This window comes from Ceratotherium simum, chromosome 10 (genome assembly GCF_057802395.1).
Source record: "Ceratotherium simum simum isolate JZ-2026a chromosome 10, ASM5780239v1, whole genome shotgun sequence".
Classification (NCBI taxonomy): Eukaryota; Metazoa; Chordata; class Mammalia; order Perissodactyla; family Rhinocerotidae; genus Ceratotherium; species Ceratotherium simum.
The window spans coordinates 16085838-16103335 of record NC_141909.1 but is presented as its reverse complement, the minus strand read 5'-3'; the positions used below and the strand labels follow the sequence as shown (position 1 = coordinate 16103335).

The 17498-nt window shown below is 41.7% G+C and overlaps 1 protein-coding gene across 6 annotated transcripts in view; it reads right to left on the bottom strand.

The window, feature by feature from the left end:
• ABCC4 (ATP binding cassette subfamily C member 4 (PEL blood group)) overlaps positions 1–17498 on the bottom strand; it is a 274730-nt gene that overhangs the window by 181936 nt on the left and 75296 nt on the right. For all 6 annotated transcript variants that reach the window (XM_087435920.1, XM_087435918.1, XM_087435921.1 and 3 more), the window contains 4 exons: positions 4317–4406; positions 3073–3236; positions 1775–1900; positions 111–360 (listed from right to left, as the gene is read on the bottom strand). In XM_087435920.1, the coding sequence (XP_087292046.1) occupies positions 111–360; positions 1775–1900; positions 3073–3236; positions 4317–4406 (630 nt within the window). The remainder of the gene's footprint in view (positions 1–110; positions 361–1774; positions 1901–3072; positions 3237–4316; positions 4407–17498) is intronic.

Here is a 17498-nt window from a genome sequence, read left to right as displayed (position 1 = left end):
CTGGCTTTGGCACTGAGCGAGTTAAACCTCACCTAACTGGAACACAACGACACTAAATAAAAGGAGGCGTAATTTTACCAACAACTTTAAAAAGTTCTTTGTCACCAAACCTTGATTCTTCGGATGCTGACGATTGCCTCTGACACCCTCTCGATGGCCGAGGGGAAGAAGAGGGTGACGGTCACACGCACAGCCCCGTACAGCGTCATCGCCACGAACACACGGCTGGCTGTGATCACATTGCCCAGGAGCACATAGGTGGTGAAGGTCACAAAAATGATGATTTTGCTTGAAATGAAAAATGATGCCAAATTCATTCCCCTAAGATAGGAACTTCTCAGAATCTTGGAAATTTCCTTCCTAGAAGAGACAGTAGGATTATAGGTTTCAAAGGCAGTATCAACACCCAAGTCATGAATTCAAATGCCTTTTGCATGTGGTCCCTTTCTAAGGAGTGGACATAGATTAAGATAAAACCATCCCTTACATCGTGGAAATATTCTACACACACCCTGGGGCCAGCTCCAACACAAGGACCACACACTTCATCATGGCTTGACTCATCCAACTAAATGGAGGCTTAATATCACCCTATAACATTTTGGGTCAATCAGACCGGGTTTGAACATTCATTCAACAAGCATTTGTAAACACAAGTCCAGTGCCGGGCACCTCACTGATGACAGAAAGACACAGCCCATCCCTTCTAGGAGCTCATGAACTCGTGGGAGAAGAGAATAAGCAGCCCAAAACTTGTGAGACACCAAGACATTAGACAGAAGCAGCCAGCACAGGCCCCACAGGAGCACAGAGAGGAGGCGTCTACCTCGGAACAGCGGAGTCAGTGCAAGTCGCACGCACAGGGACCCTGAGAGGATGAGTTGAGTTAGTCAGGCCTGGCGGGGGCCAGAGAAGAATGAAGATGAGAGCACATTCGATGCACAGGGAGGTGCACCCACAAAGGTGCAAATGTGAGAGGCGGCCCGGCGCTGTCAGAGAACTGTAACTACCATGTGCTGGAGAACAAAACTCATCAAATACTTACATTGAAAGACTGAAAAAAATTCTACAAGTATAAAGCAAAACAAAAAGAAGTAGTATTTCCATGGGTCTGTTTCAAATGAATAATACTGATTCATAGAGTTTGGCCCGATACAGGTATACCCCAACTCTATAATCTTCCTATTTGTGCTCCATTAATATATATTATAGTCACAGTTTAAACGTCAGAGTCTCAAATACTAGCATCATGGAATCATTGTTTGTTTGGGATCTGGGGTATTAAGAAACATTTGGGGGGCCGGCCCCATGGCTTAGCAGTTCAGCGCTTGCGCTCCGCTGCTGGCGGCCCAGGTTCAGATCCCGGGCACGCAGCGACGCAGCGCTTCTCCAGCCATGCTGAGGCCGCGTCCCACATACAGCAACTAGAAGGACGTGCAGCTATGACATACAACTATCTACTGGGGCTTTGGGGGAAAAATAAATAAACAAATAAAATTAAAATAAAAAAAAAAGAAACATTTGGGATTTCATTTCTGTTTAAGTAAGAAGCATATACATTTTTTCCTTTAAGAAGATGGCAAAGGGAAGAACAGGTTAAAATGAGGTACTGTGCTATTCTACTTAACCCTGCTGCCACATGGGGTGGGAGGTGGAGCGGATAGTATTTAAGTTCATCCTAATGTGAAAATTTAGTAAGACTTCTAAAACCATTTAGTAAAAACAGGAAGTAGAAAAGTATGAAAATATGGTGTGATATATTACAAATACTCACCTTCTCAAACTGCTAATAAGCTCTGCAAATGGCTTTTCCCAAGCATACATTTTTATTATTCTTATGCCAGTTATAACTTCATTCATGGTCCTGATCCTGACATCTGTGAAAGCTGCAGTCTTACTCCTAGGGGGACAGATGTGAGAGATGAGCCACAGCGACCACAGCCCAACCTCCTTATCAGCAGGGGGCACAGGCAGAGACCAAGGATCAAAGGAGTCCCTATAGCTCTTTCACAGTGACAACACAGGTGGGTCCTACTCAAAATACAAACGGAAAACGATTTCAGTTAGGAAGTCAACAATTCATCCCAATTCAAGAAGTCACTTGGAGAACTTGGAGTATCTGCTAAGGAAGAGAGGAAATGAGACAGTTGCAAGCTGTCACTCAAGCAGGTCGCGGTTGGGTAGGGAAGGTAGAAAGGCACCCGAATCTAACAAGAATACAGTTGGCGGTGGTGTAATAAAACAGGAATAAAGTGCCAGGGAACAGAAAAGAAAGGGCTGTTAATTCTACTAGGAAAGAGGGAGCAAGAAAAGCTTCCGAGTTCTGGTAGCATTAGAATGGGCCTCGAAGGATAAAGAACATTTCTCCATGGCAAAGAGGGGAAAGGAGACTCCAAGTAGGGAAGACACTGAACGTAAAGGCACAAAAGAAAACTCAATGTGCGTCCAACAGCACCACATCTCCATCCTCCTAACAACCTTGACAACAACCCACTTCCAACCCTCTGCCCCTACTTTAGGTCTAATTTACTCCATCACCCTTAGGCTCTTCATCAACGGCCACTTTTCTATCACATACGCTGCCAGGACGGTGGGACTTTATAAGACATAAATTATGATCAACTTTGCACTTGGGGAGTTTATATACTTAATGGAAACATTGAATTAAAAACAAGACACACACATACACACTTGAAAAAGGCTCTAACACAAGCATAACAAAAATATATGCAGCTAGAATTGGGCCTATAAGATATGTAAACGTATTATTACTTAAGACATGTTTAAATAACTTCAACATATGTAAATCCTGCTTAAGGACGCTCTAGTTACTGACGTACGGTGTCTGAAAAGCCAGCTGGGAGGAGCCAGCGAATGCCTCCACCTTTTCTGCTTCAAGATCAGCCTTCACCTTAAGGCTGAGCCTCCACTGGCTAAGCCTGAAGAGTCTACAACACACGCAAAGAAGAGAGCACAGAAGGCATGTGTTTTGGTTTTGAACAAAACCATTGGACAGACTGTGGATGTTACCAAATACACATGACCTATTTTTTAAACCAGTGTTTCTCTTACCGGAATGACGAGAACAACTTCCCAAGGCAGCTTTGCAAAGGCAGAATAATAATTAGAACAGTCATCCCAGCAAGACACGAAATTCCTATTTCCATCCAGAGCAGAGCAGTCACTGCGATAGCCTGCAGTGGTCCTGCCCACAGAAAGTGCAAGAATATTGTCACCTTAAAAGAAAAAGACAAAGCGTTCTTAGGACTATATAAAAACAAAACCAGTAAGAACATAGTATAGAAACAGTCATCTCCAAAAGAACAGGTAGGAAACTGAACATAAATGATCACAATGGGCTTTAAACCTGTTAAAGCAGCTATCCAAGCTTCTACCATTCCAGGGTACCACAGGGCAGGCTTCAGGAACTTCCAGGGAGTACTTGACCAGCAGGGTTGGAAAAAAGATCTCAATTTGTCTATCCCATGGATGAACTCAGGGCTTCCCTAAACTCTCTCTGCCAGAAAATTCAGACCCCCGTCCCCTGTGGCTCCCCAGGAAAAGCCTGTATTATGATGCCTACCACATTCTCCAGTAATTACTTGTGTATTTATCTCCCTGTCAGGCTGTACTTTCTCCAGGGCAGAAACTAAGTCTTATTCATCCCTGAAACTGAGTCAGGGCCTTAGTTCACGTTTGATGAATGAATAATTGAAAGAGAGGTAGTTTAGTCCAATACAGATCTGACCAGCAGTTACAATGCCCTGCATGACGTGATATATTCATAGGGTAATTGTAAAAAAAAGAGTGTGGTGGAATAGAGGACAGTAGGTTATTTCTGGCTAGGGACCACCCATTAAGCATTATTTATTGAAGGCTTCCTATATGGCAGCACTGTACAGGGCACAGGAAAAAGAACAATTCCCACCCACCAGGAGTTCATCAGCCGGAGGAGAATAAAGACAATTCCGCCAGCAAGACCAACACCACGTGCTTCAGGGCCACTCCAGGAGGACTACTAGATATATTTAACCAGCCTGGGCAAGAACACTGCTGTCTTCCCATAGTTACGGAAGTATGTTGCAGGCAGCACTAGAAAAACACACCGCTAGCTGACAGGACAACACGTATTATTACATCTAATAATAGATGTAATACATCTAATAATAGAAATGAGAGTTGGATAAAAAGTTCCCTTGGTCTTATGTCTTCAACAGAATCCTGGCCTACGCCAAAAACTGTCACAGGACATTCCAGTAAGTTAAACTAAACGAGAAGGGCAGGAAATGAAAATGGATCCCTCAGGTGCAGCTTACCTGATCAAACTTGTTCACATCGTTGGACAGCAGATTCACTATCTGGCCTGTGGTGGTCTTCCCCATGGCCACGTTACTAAGGCGAAGCGCCTAGAATAAGAGAGGGAAAGAGAGAATTGGATTCCTACAGCGATAAGTCAAGCTGAGAACATAGCAAAACAGAGAGCATCTTCACAAGGTCTTGTGTTATGTGAAGACGAGCAGGAGGACCCATGAGAGCCGGGTTCTGGGGACCCACGTTCAGGCTTCAACTCCTCAATGTGGTGGCAGCCACGACCCACAAGGGCAGCAAAGGGAAGAACAAGGGGTAGGAGCAAAATCCCCACCCGTTTTTTGATGCCTTTAGACATGCCCAAAGTATCAAGAATGTAAGATCATACTTTTAGGAGCCAGTTGAAGTAATTTTGAGCCAAATTAGATGACACTGAAGGGACTACCTAAGGAAAAGAATTACAGAACTTGGACTGTAAATCCGGACTCAGTTGTTAATTCTCTGCGTGATGTCATTTAAACACTCCGGGCCTTTGTTGCCTCGCTCTGTGAATGCAAATAACCCCTCACTCTGCCTAGATCATAAGGTTCCTGTGAGAGTGAAATGGCAAATATTTGTTATCTACTAAATGAAGGACACCAGGTGCTTCAGCAGATACGATGAATGAGGAGTCATATCTTCATGTCTTGAGAGATAGACAGATATGTACAAACACCTGTAATTCAAGAGTGAATTGGAGAGGAGGACACTACTGGCACAGGGAACTGGGGAAGGTTTCGACTGAGTGACATTGTGGGGAGGGACAGACCTTGGACAATGAAGAAGAGAAACTATATGGAGAGGAGGGTAGGGCACATAGTGGGTGAAAGGTACAGTGTGCAGAAAAGTCAAGGAAGGGAAACTGTGGAGGCAGCCGAGTAAAAACACCAAAATCCAGCCAGAAAGGTGGATTGGAAAACAGCTGAAGGTTTGGAAGGCAACACGGAACAGTGAATGCTTTTTTACGCTAGAGTGAGAAACTCAACCTTAGGAAGATTAAACTACAGGGTGATTGGCCAGAAGATTCTTGGAAGAAGGGAGAATTAGGGGCTACTGAAACAGTCCAGGCAAGAGGTAACAAGACTGCACAGGGTTGTGTGAATGGAAAGGAGGTCCAGAAGTACAAGAAAGTACCTGGAACAGTAAAAAGTGCTATCCAAATGTAAGTGAGTCAAGCACAAAATACACACACCCCCTCCCAAAAGAAAGAAATGCCCCTACAAGAAAGAAACAGACCTTACTGTGCCTTAATGACTGAAATTTATCTTGAAAATATTTTTAAAGCCAATTTTACATACAAATACACGTTAATCCCTCATGCAAAAAAAATACATTATGGAGCAGATACGTGATACCTAATTTTAATAATTAAAATAAGGCAAAATGGCACACCAAAGTCTGATTCTAAACCGATCACTTTCAAAAAGTCTCAAGACAACTGCACCCAACTGGAATTATCATTTACAGACTATCACTGCTGCTGACAATGAGAACTACAAGCTAAGACAGTGCAGATGACAATTATGCAAAAGACAAAGTTCCTTTGGGAGCGCCATTAGGGCTACTGGCCATTCAGGTATGTCTAAGACCAGGAATAGTGATGGACTAAAGGGCTGGGTTCTGGAAGCTCAGACACTTGGCTATTAACAGAAGTTAACAATAACTCTGCATCCAACACAGAAATAAAGGATCTGTCCAAAGAAAACCAGTCATACTTCAGATAGAATTAAAAAAAATAGTGAAGTTTCATTATTATTATTATTAATGAGGAAGACATAGCTTACAAGCAAACTGACAGACTTCTGCTCCCAACCATGAAAGAATAATTGGTACTGGGACTTGCCCTCTCCTGTGAAAGCATAAAACTGGACACAATATATGTGGCAGCTGTTCTCAGGCACTGACCCACAGGCCTGTGAGCCTTGAGAGAAAGGAAATACAAGAGCTGACCCGGTGATAGGCCTGGCTTTCTGCCTGGGTCATTTTCTGCCCGGGCAGGACTGCAGCTTCCCTGAGCCAAGGAGGAAGAGATGGATGTTCCAAGTTGCAGAAACACCTGAAATTTGTGGGCCAGAGGAGCAGCAGCAGGTCCCAGAAAGTTTTTGTGGGGATTTACCAAGGCTGCTTAGCCAGGGCTTCACTGTACATGGGCAGTGGGGCTGACTGCTGAAGGGAGACTCCAGAGATCATGCGGTGCTAGGAGACACTGGAGCTTCGGCCCAACTAGAAGAAAGAGATCTTCATAAGTGCCTCAGACATTCAATTTAGACACAAGGATGCCCACGCCTTAGTAACAGAGATCACGCTCCAGAGAAAGAGCCATGCACTTAGAGTAAGTTCAAAGTGGAAATATCTGCCCTAGATAAATAGGCAGGTAGGTAGATAAACAGAAAAACAGAAAGAACAAACCAATGTTGGCAGGACCAATCTGTCAGGAATTGCTTACCAGAACAAAACTCAGCGCCCTTTAATCCTGACTCCCTATAATGTTATCCCTCTAACAGCCAACATAGTAAACAATTATTAGACATGCAAAGAAGCAAGAAAATGTGACCCATAATCAAAAACTATAAGAATAGTTTTTGAGAAAACTATAAGCAATAGAAATAGATCCTGAGATGACCCAGATTTTGGAATTAGTAGACAAGAACTATAAAATAACTATTACAAATATATTCGAGTAGTTAAAGGAGAACAGTTATAATAAATGAATGGACAGGTAATTTCAGGAAAGAGATGGACACTATCAAAAAGATGCAAATGGAAATTCTAGAACCGAAAAGTACAACACAAAAAATTTCCTAGATAACTTTAATAGCAGATAATGTCCAATGATCTGTTCCCAGATTCATTAACCCTTTCTTCTATAGTTTACAATCTGAAGAACAAACAGAAAAAAAGAGATATTGAAGAACAAAACAAAAAACTAAACCTGAGGGTTCAGTGGGACAATATCATGCCATTGGAGTCCTGGAAGGCAACAACGAAATAGGGAAGAAAAAAATATTTATTTAATTTAAATAATTGCTGAAATTCTTCCAAGTTTGATAGAAAATATTAATTTACGTACCTAAGAATCTTAGCAAACCCAAGAAGGATCAAAACAAAGAGACCCATGCCTAGGCATATCAGTCAAACTGCTGAAAACAAAAAAGTAAGAAAAAGTCTTGAAAGCAACCAGAGAAAAACAAAATATTACATGCAGAGGAACAACAATACAACTGATAGCTGAATTATCAGAAATAAGGGAGACAAGAAGACAGTGGAACAACATTTAAAAGAGTAACTGTCAACCCAGAATTCTATAACCAACAAAAATGTCCTTCACACGATGAGAGTGAAATTAAGACATTTTCAGATAAACAAAGTCTGAGAGAATTTATCACCAAGACACTTGAACTATAAGAAATTATAAAAGATTATTCTATAAGTTAAAGGGCAATGATACCAGATGGAAACTCAAATGTACAGACAGGAATAAAGAGAAATCAAAATGGCAAATATGTTTAATATCTTTATCTGTTTAAATATCTTTAAAAGATAAGTGATTGCTTAAAGCAAAAAGTGGTAACACCACATTGTGTATGTAGATATAAAATATATAACAACAACAGCACAATGGATGGGGAAGGGTAACAGAATTTTACTATCCTTGTCCAATATTACACTAAAAAGACTGTAATAAACTGACACCTATTTTAGTCCCTAAAGCAACACTAAAAATACAAAAAGACATACTGCTAAAAAGCCAATTAAGGAATCAAAATAGAATACTAAAAAATGTCTAATTGACCCAAAAGAAGTCAGGAATGGAGAAAAGAAAAACAGACAAATAGAAAATAACTAACAAGCTGAAAGGCTTAAACCCAATCACATCAATATGTACACTAAATGTAAACAGACTAACACTCCAATTAAAAGCCAGAGACTGTCACAGTGGATTAACAAAAGAAGGATCCACCTTGCTGTCTATGTGAGATGCACTTTAAATACTGATAGGTTGAAAGTAAAAGGATGGAAAACGATATGCCATGCAAACAGTAGGCACAGGAAACCTGGTATGGCTATATTAATATCAGACGATGTAGACTTTGAGACAAGCAATATTACCAGAGATTAAGAGGGACATTTCATAATGATAAGAAGGTCAACTTAGCACTCCTAAATGTGCATGGATCTAATCACAGATCCATGTGAGACCAAAACACACAGAACTGAAGAGAAAAATCAGGAAACTCCACAATCATTGCAGGAGGTTTCAACATCCCTCTCTCAGTAATTGATACAAGTAGACAAAAAAAAAAAAAAAATCAGTAAGGATACAGAAGATTTGAACTAGCAACCACAACTGCAGGAGTTTTTTTCAAGTACACGTTGGAAGTTCACCAACACAGACCATAAGCTGGGGCCATAAAATAAATCCCAATAGATTTCTAAATATAAAAATGTTACACACAATGTTCTCTGATGACAATTAAATCAGAAATCAATAATAAGATATCTCTAAAAACCCCAAATATTTGGAAATTAACAACATATTTATAACTAGCCATGTGGCAAAGAAGACATCACAAGAGAAATCAGAAATAGTTTTAAATAAGTGATAATGAAAATAAACCATATCATAATTTGTAGGATACAGCTGAAGCAAGTCTTAAAGGCAACTTCTGGTTTTAAATGTTTTACATTAAAAAGGAAGAAAGATACAAAATTGATGATCTAAGATTCTGCCTAAGACCAAGACCAAAGAAACAAAAACACAACCCACAAAACAAAACCAAAAAAGCCACTCTCTTCACACCTCTAGCAGAGAATATAGTGTAATCAATTACATCTGTTGACCTCGGGAGCTACCAGCTCGTTGACTGCACCGACTCTGTCATATTCATTTGTCACCATGATCATTTATTGAGTACCTACTGCAAGCCAAACAACTGAATAGGAAACAACTTCACTACGTAAGAATTATTCCTATTTTGCAGATGAGAAAATAAGCTGAAAGTATTCACGCCTGACAGAGAAAACACTCTCAGTATTTTTTTTTAATGAAGCAAATTTACCACTATTCTTCATTAATGTAGAAAATTAAAGTTTGCTTCTAATAAAATGTATATGTTATAGTTTAAAATAATTGACCTCCAGTGTCAGAAAAACAACATATAAATTAACGCATCATTGCTCTGCTAATGTTTTGGTTCTACATTTCCTTAAGTTGACATGTTATAAAAAGGATACTATTTGCTTCCATTTGTTCCTTGTGAAAGCAAAATAGTTCCACCATGAGAACAATAAAAAGCAAACAAAACAAACTAGAGTCAATATATTGCACTATATATGCCAGACTCAGGGTTATTAAGTCAAGAGCACCTAAATATCAATAAGAATTATAAAAGCCTAGCAAATAAAGGGGGGGAGGGTGCACACAAAGAACTCGTGCAGGAAATTCACTAAGAAAAATACAAATGGCTAATGAAAATTTGCAAATACTCAAATTCATTATTACTCAAATGTGTAAATTAAAACAACAAAGCAGTATTATTTCCCACCCAGAAATTAGTGAAACTGGCAAAGATAAAAAATACAACATCCAATCTTAGCAAGGGTGTGGGGCCTTCTCATTTCACTGGAATCTTAATAGTTAACAACTCTTTAGGAGGAAATGTGGCATATCAAAAGCCTTGAAATGTATACTCCCTGAGAAATTAAGGATGTCTCCAAAGGTTTAGCTTTAATCATGTTCATTGCACTGCGGTTTGTTAATATACAAAAACTCAAAAACAACCTAAATATCTAATTATTGGTTATAGTAGAATCTATGTGGCCATTAAGAACAACATTGTGAACTATGGAATATAAACTCCATCAGAGCAGAGATCCACTTACGGTTGGTTCCTACTGTGGAGGATCATGAAAACACATCTGGGGTTATAAGAGAACTCTATAACCTAGGCCAAAACATTAATTTTGTTCAATTTTTTAAAAATAAATGCAAGTGATATTTGTCATTTATTTGAAAAATAAACTGTTTTTCCTTTCTCAATTATTTTAATCAAGAGAAATGAAACACAAAACCCAAGTGTGGGCACATAAATATCATCACCAAAGGAATGGGAAGAAAAGAAAGTTCTTTCTGTAGAAGTGAGTCTTCCAGACTGGTGAAAAGTATTATCCCTTTAAGAATCCAATCTTCATTTTAATAGAAACTCTCCCCAAACCCTTCTCTAACAGTCCTTTAAAACAGAAGATGCAAACTGTAGTTCACCATCTGCATGATGCAGATTCCTCGTCACCAACAAGACCTTTACCCAATGTCAATGACCCTCAGCGTGTCTGGACACTCCTCCCACAGAGGGCCCCAAATGGCGATGCTTTTTGGGTTTTGCATACTTTTATAATTCCGTCTTGTCCCTTGCTGTCAAGCTATCCCTTCAAACTTTCGTCAGACTATCTGATGATGGTAGTACCATTACCTACTACTGTTTCTAAACTAGGATATGGCTTCATAATACTGTAAGTCAGAGTAAATAGGCTCCAAGAACCTAAAAGACTTTCAGAACAGAAAACAGGTACTTGTGTCACCTATTTTGCATTTCTGGCTTACTTCCTGGTTCATGGCTCTACCCCAGAGTTGAGTTTGTCAGGTAATGCGGTTTCCGGGTAAACTGGGTATTCCTACAACAAGCAACTACAACGAGTATGTTTAGCTTGAAGTAGAAAACGGCCTGTATTTTTCCAATATTAGTGCCCCAAGTTGCTTAGTAATGCTGCCACACGTACTTTCGTGATCGCATAATCTAAAGTCATTAATCTCCATCCCCATGAACACGACTGGATGACAACTCCATAAAGTTAGTCAGATTCCTTATATGGTTCTGTAGAAGTAAAAAGATTCAAGGACATGAAAAACAAAATCCATACAAAATCAGCAACCTGTGCTCTCTGTAATCTGACAGCTCCATTGCTGTTTTCTTTTCTTTTGGGGCTGGGGAGGGGGGCGGGGTGTTGCTGATTTTCCACGGCTGGCACACAACCAAACTGTCACCGTCTAGGTGCCCCGAGAAAAGGGTGGGTTTGGAAGCATTTAACTATTTTTCCAAGTTGTTTTTTTCCTTTTGTTATGTTACAGAGATGCAACCACCAAACACCCTGAACCAGACCGAGCCTCACCACAGGAGGAAGGCCTGTGACTTTTGCCTTATTTTTAAGGCTAAGAACTCTCCAGTAGGAGCTTAGGCATCATTACCATAACCTGCAGTGTATGTGGAAGTATGTTTTCCAACTGAGCCTGAGCAAGCGAGTACCTGTCTCTTCTTTTTTTTTTTTTTTTTTGTGAGAAATATCAGCCCTGAGCTGATGCCAATCCTCCTGTTTTTTTGCTGAGGAAGATCAGCCCTGAGCTAACATCCGTTGCCAATCCTCTTTTTGCTGAGGAAGACTGGCCCTGGGCTAACATCCATGCCCATCTTCCTCTACTTTATATGGGACGCTGTGACAGCATGGCTTGACAAGCGGTGCATCGGTGTGTGCCCGGGATCCGAACCTGCGAACCCTGGGGTGCCCTGGCAGAGTGCACACACTTAACTGCTGTGCCACTGGGCCAGCCCCTACCCGCCTCTCCTTTTGAATATTCATTCTTCATCCGAAATAAAGGTCCCTGCTTCCCTTTGCTCGAGGACGCCATGACTTTAGAAATGATTCCTCACGGTTTCCTACTTGCTGCAAATACACTTTACTTTGTGAGACAACTTCCACTGGTGTAGAGTCTTATTTAACTCACCAGGAGGCGAACCCACTTGCTTCAATAACAAAACTGTACAGAAAGCTCTCTGCAACCTTTGAAGGATTTGACATTTACCTCCTGGAGGTACTATTAGCTTTTTTTTTTTTACCTCTGTTGGTCACCTTTTAGCATTATACCACTACGATCTATTAGACTCAAGAGGCCAGAAAGATATGCACAGAGCTGACTTGAGGGACACAGTGCGGACCCCTGAGAATCACTAGAGCATTGGAAGCATGAAATATCTGCTCTGAGGTCAGGCTGAAGACTTGAATTCCTCAGGAGGAGTTCCTCCACATTCCCAGACCTCATCAGCACCGAGGGCCACGGGTCATGAGTCCCTGACGGGGGCCTCTCCATCACCCTGGGAACCCCGAGGCTCTATAGCCCCTGCAGGATGAAGACAAGCAGAGTATGGCCAGGCCTCATTCCTGGCGATTACCACACAGAGTACCCAACAGTTTGCTTGTGATGATGCTACATAAAAAACACTAGCCCCGGGCCGGCCCCGTGGCTTAGCGATTAAGTGCTCGCGCTCCGCTGCTGGCGGCCCGGGTTCGGATCCCGGGCGTGCACCGACGCACCGCTTCTCCGGCTATGCTGAGGCCGCGTCCCACATACAGCAACTAGAAGGATGTGCAGCTGTGACATACAACTATCTCCTGGGGCTTTGGGGGGAAAAAAATAAATAAATAAAATCTTTAAAAAAAAAAAAAACACTAGCCCCCACTGTGGGGGCCTGAAGTGTCCCCAGATCTTTGGGAACATTTCAGAAAATCTAATCACTGAACTAAAAATAGGTGCTTCAAAGAATGAGGAGGTAGTCAATATTTACTTTTAGTTTTAGAAAAATTACTACAATTTAATTAATGAAGTCTAATACCGATGCAAAGAATATCTAAGGCAATTTGATGGTAGTATGGTCAAAGCAAGATCACATTCCTAGATAAAGACGGAAAGACCCCTCACCTCAGACCCTGCCTTCCCCAATTTCTTTGTTTGAAACCGAAGCACCACCTGACTGGTTTACCAAATAAGAGAGGGTACAGAGAAATGAGCAACACATAACAGCTGTGGCAAAGGTGAGCTGGCAGGGCAACAGGAAGAAAGAAAAATAGAGAGAGTGTGAAAAGCCCCATGATAGAGAGAGAAAGGAGAGCGAGACCACACACAAGTACAAACACACAGTTCAGGGTTAGATGAGAGAAGATAATCTCAATGAGAATATAAATGACCTGTGCCCCCAACAGAAGCGAGGAAAAAAACAAACGTTAGTCATAAAAATTTACACATGAGGCCATAGGCTAAGTCTTTTATAGCAACTATACTTATAACTATGCTGTCTATTAAGAAGTTTCTCATGATTTTGTTTATCGTGTGCCTTCTTTCAGACCAAACGAGGACAAGAGTGAAGCAATATGCCCACCACAAACTAACCCACTCTACATAATTTTACTAAAAAGTCATCAAAATGAGGATATTTTACAAATGGGATTTTCCTTTTTTCCTAATGGCTTATATTTATCAAAGTATTGGACTTGAGGAGGCTGGATATGCAGCAAACCTAAAGTAACAGGGCACACTTTCGTAATATTGCAAAAATTGTTGCATTACTCATTGCCTTTTAAACACTATCTTGGAAGCTTTCAGAAAACGAAGAAATCTGTGCGGCAGGAAGAAAAAAAAAATCACAAAAGATGCTGTCTAAATTATGATTTATTCACAGCATACATTTTTCGAACAATTTCTTTTTTTGTGTGTGTGTGAGGAAGATCAGCCCTGAGCTAACATCCATGCCAATCTTCCTCTTTTTGCTGAGGAAGACTGGCCCTGAGCTAACATTCGTGCTGATCTTCCTCCACTTGATACCCTCCACTTTATGCGGGACACCGCCACAGCATGGCCTGACAAGCGGTGCATTGGTGCGCGCCTGGGATCCGAACCCGGGCAGCCAGCAGCAGAGCATGCGCACTTAACCGCTAGGCCACCGGGCTGGCCCCCAGAACAACTTCTATCATCCATATATATAAAGGAATTAGGAGAAAAGTGCACAGAGCAATGAGGAAAACTACATCACACTCATCAGATTCCATTTTTCTAAATCCCACATGCTCCTACTCACTGGAGGGGAGCGTACCAATGAGCAGCTGAGAGCCAAGAGCTGTTACGATGCAGAGAAAGCGAACAAAGGAAATGACCCGGTTAGTTCAGCTAATGGGTCCCAGAGGGAGGAGAAAGAAGGAGATGAGGACTTCAAAACATACCCAAGACAGAGCTGCTTGCTCAGAGCAGGGAGCCAGAGAGGGGTGGAATCCTCTGAAATGCCTTCCTTTTCCTCCACAACTAACTGAAAGTTCAACAGAGCTGAGGATTAGGGTGAAGGGGAATTTTTTCAATAAATACTGAGTAAATGTATGACCTGTACCTCTTCAAAAAATTAAATTAACCTTGAGGACATTATGTTAAGCGAAATAAGTCAGTCACCCAAGGTCAAATCCTGTATGATGCCATTCATAAGTACCTAGAATAGGTAAATTCACAGAGCCAAAGCAGAATGGAGGTTGCCAGGGGCCGTGGGGAGGGGGGATGGGCAGCTGTAGTTCATGGGCACAGAGTTTCAGTTTTACAAGATGAAAAGAGTTCTGGAGATGGATGGTGGTGATGGTTGCACAACATGAACGTATTTAATGCCTCTGAATTGTAAACTCAAAAATGGCAAACGGTCAATTTTATGTTATGCGTATTTTACCACAATTAAAAATACACAAATCGTTAATTTAAAAAACAAAACAATTACTTTTAAAGACTTGAAAGAAACTAACCACCAACCAAAATTCTCAATCTAGAGAAACATCTTAAAAGAATGAAGGAGAAATAAAAATATTTTCAGACAAACAAAAAAAATTTTAAATTAAACTAATTAGAAACTGGCACCACATCTACCTCTGCCCCCGTCCCTGGCTGTTGCTCCTTCACCCTTCTCTGGTACAGTGTTTTCCTGAAACTTTCCCCACAACAGGAATCTTTAACTCCTAATAGATTAAATATACAGATTAGCAGCCCTTTTCCTTAGAAATTCCAAGGAAGTAGGTCTGGGATTAGACCAAGGTTCTGGGTTTTTCTTAGGCATAAAGCTGACCTGTGACAGAATCCAGGGACCCTCAGCCTAGCACACGCCCTCACCGTTCACCTGTTCAATGACCAAGTTGAACAGGTATGTCCTACAGCTCCATACTACCACGCCCTGTACGGTACACACAGAGCTCCCAGCTGTGAGGCTCGTAAACATCCAGCTACTAAAAGCAGTGAAGAGACTGCTGCTCTGACAAACGGCTGAGCAACTGAGAGTGGACTAGGCCCCGTCTCCACCTCTGCCATATGCAACCGTATAGCTGGACAAAATTACGCTTTCAGGCATCCGATAACAGGCAGTGCAAGACTGATCCCTGAGAGAAGGGACACTCACGAGGTGAACGCCACCATCACCCTGGTTCTCAGCCAGGAGACCATTTTCCAGTCGTGGCCACAAGCTCAAGTCCAGACAACATAGCAACCCCACTGAGCTGAGGCAGCAGAAGTCGGAGTTTGAGTCAGCTGAAGCAGCTGGCATCTTCAAGGCAAGGCACCAGACAGTAAACAGGTGTACAGAAAGTAAGGGTCTCCAAAGTCTCGGGGAGTGGAGAGGGTGCTGCTGCAAGCCTTTGGCTGAGGGGTGGGCTGCAAAGGCCCAGGTCAAGACTGCCCAAGGCTTACCAGAGAGCTGGTGCTATCAAGCAGGTCACCAAGCAGAACACAGATGGTGAAGGCCAAGCAGAGTTGGAACACTGGAGTTCTTGCCCAGGCAGAGTGGAGAAACCTGACTAATACATCATTAACAAGCCTGGTATACAGCTGAGGCACCAGAAAGATCATGCCTTAGAATTAAAGACCACTCTCTGAGCAGTGATTCTCAACTGGGGAGATTTCACCCCCACCTCAACCTTACTAATACATCATTAACAAGCCTGGTATACAGCTGAGGCCCCAGAAAGATCATGCCTTAGAATTAAAGACCACTCTCTGAGCAGTGATTCTCAACTGGGGAGATTTCACCCCCACCCCAACCCCAGGGGACATTTGGCAATGTCTGGAGACATCACTGGTTGTTACAACTAGAGGGGTGCTACTGGCATCTAGTGAGTAGAGGCCAGATATGTTGTTCAACATCCTACAATGCACAGGGCAGCCCACCCCCACACTCTCCACCCCCTCCACACACATCCAAGAATTACACAGCCCTAAACGTCAGTAGTGTTGAAGACTGAGAAACCCTCTGAAACAGACTTACTCTGGACTTGTCCTAGAAAAGATTAAGACCAAGGCCTAACAAGACCACAAAGGACTTAGGACTTTAAGGTTGAGTCCCACCAAGTTAGAGAAGCTTGGGAAAAACACCTTAGGATTTCCGAAGATTTAACCTAACAAAGCATAGACCAAGCCTACACAAGTTCAAAGTGACCAGCCAGTAATTAAGCTGTCTATTGGTGCAAAATTCAACACTCTTCAGAACATCAGAATGCAGACCCCTCAAATGTAGCACTCATAAGTGTCCAATAAACAATTTAAAAGTCCTAGACATACAAACAGGAAAATGTAGCCCACAGCAAGAAAGAAGTCATTACAATAAAAAGAAACTCTCCAAAATAAGCAAATAATAATAAAAAACCCAAGTTGACTCAGGTGTTGGGTCTTAAAAGATTTAAAGAAACTATTATACATGTATTCAAAGAGTTAAAAGGAAATATGTTCACGAATTAAGGGGAAATATGAGTAAACAGAGATTCTCAGCAGAAAAATGCAAACTCTAAAAAAAAGAGCCAAATGGACATTCTAGACTGAAAAGTACAACACTACTGGCTGGGCTTAGTAGCAGTTTGAAGATAAGAGAACAAAGAGTTAGTCAGGTTAACCAGAAGAAACTATCCAATCTGAGGAACAGAGAGAAAAGAATGAATAAAACGAAAAAGATTGAGTGACCTGTGAGACAATTTCAAATGGTTTAACATAGAAATGAGTGACAACAGGTCAGAATAGAACTTTTTTTTGGTGAGGAAGATTGGCCCTGAGCTAACACCTGTTGCCCATCTTCCTCTTTTTGCTTGAGGAGGCGTGGGCCTGAGCTAACAGCTGTGCCTATCTTCCCCTATTTTGTATGTGGGACGCTGCTACAGCATGGCTTGATGAGTGGTGTAGGTCTGCAGCTGGGATCCAAACCTGCAAACCCCAGGCCACTGAAGCAGAGCGCGCCCAACTTAACCACTGCACCAGCAGCCAGCCCCCAGAATAGAACATATTAGAAGACATAATGGCCAAATATCTCCTATATTTTATG